Source organism: Sphaerodactylus townsendi, linkage group LG02 (assembly GCF_021028975.2).
Source record: "Sphaerodactylus townsendi isolate TG3544 linkage group LG02, MPM_Stown_v2.3, whole genome shotgun sequence".
NCBI lineage: Eukaryota > Metazoa > Chordata > Lepidosauria > Squamata > Sphaerodactylidae > Sphaerodactylus > Sphaerodactylus townsendi.
In genome coordinates, this window is record NC_059426.1 from 16,674,100 (window position 1) to 16,682,468 (window position 8,369).

The window sequence follows — 8,369 nt, forward strand, 5'->3', positions numbered from 1 at the left end:
TATATTTAACACCATCATCACCCCAAACAAGCAAAACACAATTCTTGTGTGTATGTATGTTAATGTGCCATCGAGTGGCTTCTGACGTATGAATCATTGATTTCCAAAATGTCCTATCCTTAACAGCCTTATCAGGTCTTGCAAATAGGGGCCACGGCTTCCTAGATAGAGTCAAATTTCTTTTAGCTTTATGTTGAAGTTGGAAAGGAAAATTATCACCTCTGTTTCAGCGGATGAAGCTGGATGGGCTCGCTTTTTATATGTTCATTTAGAAGAAGAAGAAGAGTTTGGATTTATATCCCACCTTTCTCTCCTCTAAGGAAACTTACACGCTCCTTTCCCTGCTTCTCCCTGCAACAAACATCTTGTGAAGCAGGTGGGGCTGAGAAAGTTCTGAGAGAACTGTGACTGGGCCTCAGTCACCCAGCAGGAATGTATGAGTGTAGAAACACATCTGATTCATCAGATAAGCCCAGTGGTGGGATCCAAAATTTTCAGTAACAGGTTCCCAGGGTGGTGGGATTCAAACAGTGGCGTAGCGCCAATGGGGCTGGGAATGCGGAGGAGCCTTGCGGCAGAGTGACCGGGCATTTCAAAGTAGAGGCATTAATAATTTCTCTGTTACTGTAAAAAACTCTTACTGTAAAAAAAAGTTCCTAATTTCCAGCTGGTATCTTTCTGTCCATAATTTAAACTCATTATAGCAAGTCCTATCATCTACTGCCAACAGAAACAACTACTTCTCCTCTAATTGACTGCCTGTCAAATACTTACTTAATACTTTCAAATACTTCATTTTGTTTCTAGAAATCAAAAGAAGGATACTTTCCTTAAACAAGGAACTTTACCATATTTCTAAAACATGTTTTTAAAACAGCCCAACGGGGAGGATTATCCCGTTTTCTACCTTCGCTAACCAGCCACATAGGAAACAACAGGACTTTATGATATTTGGACCTAATGGAATTTCTAACAGAAAAGCAGACCCAATTAGTAACCCCCTCTCGGCACACACAAATAATTAGTAACCCACTCTCGGGAACTGGTGAAAACCTGCTGGATCCCACCTCTGAATAAGCGTCTGCCACTCTGGAGGAGTAGGTAATCAAACCAAGTTCTCCAGATTAGAATCCACCAGCTCTTGACCACTATACAACACTGGCTTTAGATGAATTTATGGATAAATTAATATAATATTACAAACTAATATGTAGTATAGTATTGGCTCCACAAGGATTTTGAGGGATTTCTGGCACACAGAGCCCAATGCTACCCTCTGACCACCACAGGACTTCCTCTCTACCCACCCTCCCATCAGACCCTCACTTGTACGTGCATTCTTCCCCTTTCTCCTTACAAGCCCTCCCACCCCCCTGAGTTCACAGTCACCCATGTGTTATTTCCCCAGAGAAGGAGCTGGGCAATACATGTGGTTCTGGGTGCCCACTGCTAGGCACCACTTGCACACCCTTCCTTAATGTTGGGCATCACGTGGAGCCAAGAGTGGGGGTGGCAGAGCACTCACAAGTGACTGGGTGGAGAGCAAGGAAGGCACATACAAGGATGTGTGTGTGAGGACCAGAAGTCCTGGGCCGCAGCAGCTGCCCCACCTCGGAATATGTTATTGCTGCCCCTAGGTTCCATTCCGATAACCAACGATGACTTCTGGACCGGCTGTCCAAAATTATACTGCGGTTTAAGGAACAGGGCGAAGGCTTTGTTCTAGTAACGGTGAAACTCTGAATGTATACATTGTCCGGTTGAGAAGGAATGGATAGAAAGCATCAAATGTTTATTAAATGATGGACATCCTGCCCTTCCAGAGCTCAGGCTGGCTTATGACCACACAAGGGATGGATAGGAAGCAGAGTGGTACTCACCTGGACCTGTAGAGATTGACCCCCCAAACCAATCACAGGCAGCCCCACTAGGGAGCTGGTTGTAACCCCGGTTTCCTGCCAAATTAGGGATTGTTTAGCACTTGATGGGAGGTGAAATGATATGGTATAGCTCAGTCCCATCAGATCTTGGAAGCACACTGGGGTCAATTCTTCGATGTACCTGCCCAGGGAACTGAGGTCACAGGGGGAGGCTCTCCTGGCGGTACCCCCCCTTGCAGCTGAGATCTGGGGAGGGGGTTGTACAGGAGGGCTTTCTTTGGAATTGCCTCCACGCTTTGGAATAATCTTCCCTCAAAGGTTCGCCAGGCCCTACCCTGAATGGGTTTAGGCGCCTGGTGAAGACTCCCTAGATGCCCCCACTTTGATGCTGCTGGCTGGGAGTGGGGAGAGGGTTCGGGCTGGGTTTTTAACTTATGTATGGTGTGTTTTTCATGGATATATTTATTTAAGGGGATGTTTTGATGCTGTAGCCCCCCAGAAATCCTGTATATAGGCATGGTATAAATGTTTTTAAAAATTAAATAAGATGGGGGGCCCCAGCAAAGAAGACTCTGCAGAGGAACGCAATGGCATGCCTCCTCTGCTTCTTGCTTTCCTTGAATGTCTCTTTGCTGGGACAACCATAAGTCGTTTGCAAGTTGACTGTACGTATGTATAACACTTGGCAGGGCACCATACCAAGTTGGTGAGCTGTGTCTGAGTGGACGCCCTCAAACTGTACAGTTCTGTGATAATCTGAAGGCAGAATTGGTACTGTCCTCTGAAACATTTCATTATTATAAGCATAAGCATTTTATTGTCATTGTGCACGCACAACGAAATTTACAGCAGCATTCCTCGATGCACACCATTTCAGACTCATGCCCCATCCTCACTTTCCCCTTCCTCCACCCATCCCTCCACAGCCCCAAACACATCAACACGAAGCCGCGGAGTTCAGCATAGCCACAGCTCTAGTGTAGAAGCTGTCTCTAAGCCTCTTTGTCCTAGTTTTGATAGGCCTGTATCATCTGCCGGATGGTAACAGTTCAAAAAGAGAGTGTGCTGGAGGAGACGGGTCTCTCAGAATATTTTGGGCTTTCTTTAGGCTTCGGGAGTTCTTCCAAGGAGGGGAGAGGGCAGCCGATATGAGGCTATGTACAAACATATCATTAAAAACAGGAATCGCTGTTTTGGGGGGAGGTAGGGGTGTTCTTCCCATGGAGCAAATGTGCCTTCTCCTACCTTCACAATGCAATTAACAAACATATGTGTGCCAGAGATTTAAGTGCTGCTTCAGTTTTCCAGTTTGACCCTTTTTGCCATATGTCAGCCAAGCTGTCTGATGGAAAAACACACAAGCAAAAAACAAACAGTGGGTGCACATTTGTGCAAGAAAAGGTCATCAGTCACCTTTTAAAAAGCACAAACATTGTTACATTTGTAAAATTCATTGTGTGTTATGTCACAAGCACCGGCCAATCAGCATAAATCTGCAGTACCACCTTTCCTTCTGTTTCCTGCTTTTCTCCCTGAGCGATCTAGGGTCTGCAATAATATAATATTATTATCAGCATGGCAGGGGCTGATGGGATTTGTAGTCCACGAACATCTGGAGAGTCACAGGTTGCAGACCCCATAAGTTTGAGTGTAAATATGCTGAGTGCAAACCTAAGACAGTTAGAAGGGACAATGAACTTTAATTGTAAAATTGTTCTCGATAGCAGGCAGACCTTCATCTAGTCAAGAAGCTGGAAGAGGTGAGAGTCACAAACTGTTCATTTGCAAAAGGAAGATATGACTACAGTCTTCCCTGGGAATAAGGTGTGGGACATATATTCACACCTTCCGCAAACGCAAAATAATGCGTTTTCAAACCACTTTCACAACTGTTTGCAAGTGGATTTTGCCATTCCGCACAGCTTCAAAGAGCACTGAAAGCAGTTTGAAAGTGCATTATTCTGCATGTGCGGAATGAGCCTCAAGCTGGTATAGCAGTTATATTTTTTGGAAGTCCTTTGATCTGCCGTTCAAGGGCCTGAGATCTGTATCAGAGAATTCTCAAAACCTTAGACGAAAGAAAATCTTTGTGGGGATTACTTGTCAGATACAACTGGGTGAAATTTGTGTCAAGTTTATAGCACAAAGGCATCCATAAAGAAAAGAGGGACATGCCCACACCTATCAGATCCTCTTTATATTGTTGTGGGTTGTTGTCAAAACAGAGGCCAACGTTAAGTACTGTCTGCGAATGAAATCTACCCTGCAGGGAACAGAATGAGGCTGCAAATACTTCAAGCTGGGCTTGTTCGTCAACATCTCTCGCATTAATTGGCAAAATTGTCCCGCAAATTGCTCCTTTATGCATAATTTCGGCACGCTTTTCCTCTCAGATGTTCTGTTCTAAGTATATTTGCATTGCGTGTTTTGATTTAGTGAGAAATTTAGTTAATTGATCCAAATGAGATGGGGAGGGATGGGCAAATGCACTGGAGGAAAAATCTGAATATTTGGTGCATGGAATCTCAAAAGGTGTGTTTTATGGACTGTTAATTTCATGTATATGCGTTATTATTCTGTACAGGTGGCTGTGTCTTGTGAGTTGTGATTATGGTGTTGAAGCTTTTATACTATTATCTCGTTTTTAATCTTCCCCCTTGACTTAACTGTATTTTTATTTGAACGGACTGTATCTTTATCGATCATTGATATGATAGTTTGAAAAACACTTTTCATTTAAATTGCTTTTGGAATATTATCTTTTATATAAGTATATAAGCAGGAGTATATAAATCTCACAAAAGGTCTGATCGTTTTATTGTAGCTATCCAGTGAGACATTGCAATGTCGGTCACGCAACATATGGTTTCAGGTTTCTAGAGAAATTGTATTGTCGAAGGCTTTCACGGCCGGAATCACTGGGGTGCTGTTTGGTTTCCGGGCTGTAGGGCCGCGTTCTAGCAGCATTCTCTCCTGACGTTTCGCCTGCATCTGTGGCTGGCATCTTCAGATCCTCCTTCAGCCACAGATGCCAGCCACAGATGCAGGCGAAACGTCAGGCGAGAATGCTGCTAGAACACGGCCATACAGCCCGGAAACCACACAGCACTTCTAGAGAAATTGTTCTCAACTTGATATAACTATTTTGTTTTTCTGGCAAATAGTCTTTACAAATTTGTGCCCCAAATTGCTTCGCACAGTTATGTTTTGCTCTCTCAGTTATGTTTTTCCTCTTATGCTGTCATTTTTACCTTTTCTCTCTGGATTTTGTTTCAGGCATAGAAAAGAACTCAACCAGAGCAGATAATTCAAACCCTATTTTTATCTGTAACAAGCTTCCGAAGGGTAGGAAAATATTATCTTCCTTGTTCTAATTTTAATTCATTATCTAAATGTGGATTATATGTTACGTATGGTTATGTGCTATCCCACTTGAGATGCACCAAGTATTTTATAGAAAGAAATAACTTAGATGCCACAGACAATTTCTGCCTGGGTAAGGAAAGGTGATTTTCCTTGATTCCCCTCTCTTGCAATTGACCACTTAATTCCCCCACGTGCTATTCCGGGGGGGTTCCCTGTCCCCCCAGCAGTAGCATTTCTGGTAGACTTTTGGAGTTGCAGCAGGATCACTTTTTGAGGGGGGGGGGGATCCCCTCTGCCCATGGAAATCATCCACTAAATCCAACCCAATATAGGGATTTTTCTGGTCCAAATCACAGTAAGAGCATCAAAAGATTGTCATGCCTTTATATAAAGCCGTGGTGCGACCGCACTTGGAGTACTGTGTTCAGTTCTGGTCGCCACATCTCAAAAAGGATATTGAAGAGATAGAAAAAGTGCAGAGAAGGGCAACGAGGATGATTGTAGGACTGGAGCACCTTCCTTATGAGGAGAGGCTGCAGCGTTTGGGACTCTTTAGTTTGGAGAGGAGACATCTGAGAGGGGATATGATTGAAGTCTATAAAATTATGCATGGGGTAGAAAATGTTGACAGAGAGAAATTTTTCTCTCTTTCTCACAATACTAGAACCAGGGGGCATACACTGAAAATGCTGGAGAGTGGGACTAATAAAAGGAAACACTTCTTCACGCAACATGTGATTGGTGTTTGGAATATGCTGCCACAGGAGGTGGTGATGGCCACTAACCTGGATAGCTTTCAAAGGAGCTTGGAAAGATTTATGGAGAAGTCGATTTATGGCTACCAATCTTGATCCTCTTTGATCTGAGATTGCAAATGCCTTAACAGACCAGGTGCTCGGGAGCAACAGCCGCAGAAGGCCATTGCTTTCACCTCCTGCATGTGAGCTCCCAATGGCACCTGGTGGGCCACTGCGAGTAGCAGAGAGCTGGACTAGATGGACTCTGGTCTGATCCAGCTGGCTTGTTCTTATGTTCTTAAAAATCATTCCAATCGTTGCAGGCCGTTTCTCACTTGGACCCAGGTCTCCAAGTCCCACAGCTGAGTATGAGCTGATACCCCATCCCCTCCACCCCTTGAAGACCTACTTTTCATCACAACAGATTGCTCAGTGGTGTTGATTGCTCAACTGGAACCAGCACCACCATATAGCTGAGGTCTTGACATTTTGCCGTTCTGTTGACATTGGCCATTCACACTAGGGAGAAACTGCCCATCCCAATTGCATCACGGAACTTCAATTTGCCATGTGCATAAGTATGTTGACAGATGAAATGTTTTATGCGTTGGTGAAACTTTACATACAGGCCAATAGATGCGGTCAGGTTGCCACGATGTGCCATTGCTAAGTGTATTTTATGAGAATTTACTTGGATGAGTGCTGTTTCCCTGGCCCAATTCTTAAATACGCTCAAACCTCTGTCTTCCCGCATCGCCTAGGAAACAGCCAGGGGCATGTCGCTGGATGACGTCACGCAGTATGAAGATCTCGACAACTTCACATACTACTTTGAGAGTTACGAAGAAGAGGAGGTGCCTCAGTCCTCTCTCAGTGACGCGCACATCATTTCTCTTGTGCTGCACAGCTTAGCTTTTCTCCTAGGAGTGCCTGGCAACGCCATCGTCATCTGGATCATGGGCTTCAAGTGGGATAAGACGGTCACTTCCCTCTGGTTCCTCAACCTTGCCATTGCGGACTTCATCTTTGTCCTTTTCTTGCCCCTCTACATCACCTATGTGGCCATGGGCTTCCACTGGCCATTTGGGAGATGGCTGTGCAAAGTTAACTCCTTCATCGCCTTGCTCAACATGTTTGCCAGTGTCTTCTTCCTTACAGCCATCAGCCTCGACCGCTATGTCCATCTGATCCACCCCGTCTGCTCCTACAGATATCGAACGATCAGAAACACTTGTATCCTGATCGCGATCATTTGGACCTTGGCCGCCATCATTGGAAGCCCCGCCTTGTATTTCAGAGATACACTAACTCTGTCTAACAATTTCACCTTTTGCTTCAATAACTTTCACCCGCACAACGTTGTCCTAACGCACCACGTTCTCACCTGGGTGAGGTTCTTCCTTGGCTATCTCTTTCCTATCCTAACCATGATCATTTGTTACTCCTTTCTCTTTGTCAAGGTGAAAAAGAGTGCTGTCTTTACTTCCAGGAGGCTCTTCTGGACTGTCCTGGCCGTGGTGGTTGCCTTCTTTGTTTGCTGGACCCCGTACCATATCTTTAGCATTATTGAGCTCACCATTCATCATAACAATGACTTCCACGTTTTGCTTCGGGACGCCATTCCTCTGACCGTTGGCTTTGCTTTCATCAATAGTTGTCTTAACCCAATCCTTTATGTCCTGCTCAGCAAGAAGCTCCGGTCCTGCTTTCAGGTGACGTTTTCAGAACTGGTGAAGTACACGCTGTGGGAGGTCAGCCGGTCGGGGACAGTCAGCGAACAAGTTTGGAGCTCTGTGAATCTGCAGCAGTACGAAACCCCCGAGGCGAAAAATCCTCCCAGTGAAACTGCTCAGTGACTTGACTTATCGTGCCTTCCGTTGTAAAGGACTCATTTATTAAATATCGAGACATTTGCAAGTGAATGATACGGAATTCAAGTCCCCAAGGCACGGTGGACTGTGGTTGGTTAATGGAATTGTGTAGCTCATTTCAGCTTTTTTTTGTTTTGTTTTTAAATAAAGGGTTTTTAGCTGCATTACAGCTCCCACCTTTCCAGCCTGCCAGTGCTCCTGTGCTTTTAACAAACATTTGATTGACAGAAATGGGCAGGTGATGATGGCATCCCCTCCCCCAATAGCATGAAAAGCTTAACTTCCTGATTTTGTAGACCATGGTTCCTAAAAGCACAGGAATAGCACAGGCTAGGGTCAACTGGCAAGTTGAAAGGGCAAACTCAGGCTTCTTGGCGAAAAAGGGTTATTAATAGCATAAGAGCCAAAAGGATATTCCATTCCAGTGTGTAGTCTGATGTTCAAAATCAAAACGTTGTCCTTGGGGCGGGGGCGGGGGGGCTCCAAATAAAGCCTTGGGGCAGGGGGGCTCCAAA

General features: G+C 44.8%; 1 protein-coding gene across 5 annotated transcripts in view; it reads left to right on the forward strand.

The window, feature by feature from the left end:
- The window catches only part of CMKLR2 (chemerin chemokine-like receptor 2), a 39,936-nt gene extending 31,913 nt beyond the window's left edge, over positions 1-8,023 (forward strand). For all 5 annotated transcript variants that reach the window (XM_048485453.1, XM_048485451.1, XM_048485454.1 and 2 more), the window contains 2 exons: positions 5,157-5,225; positions 6,745-8,023. In XM_048485453.1, the coding sequence (XP_048341410.1) occupies positions 6,760-7,839 (1,080 nt within the window). In that variant the 5' untranslated portion in view covers positions 5,157-5,225; positions 6,745-6,759 and the 3' untranslated portion in view covers positions 7,840-8,023. The remainder of the gene's footprint in view (positions 1-5,156; positions 5,226-6,744) is intronic.
- Positions 8,024-8,369: the final 346 nt, after the last annotated feature.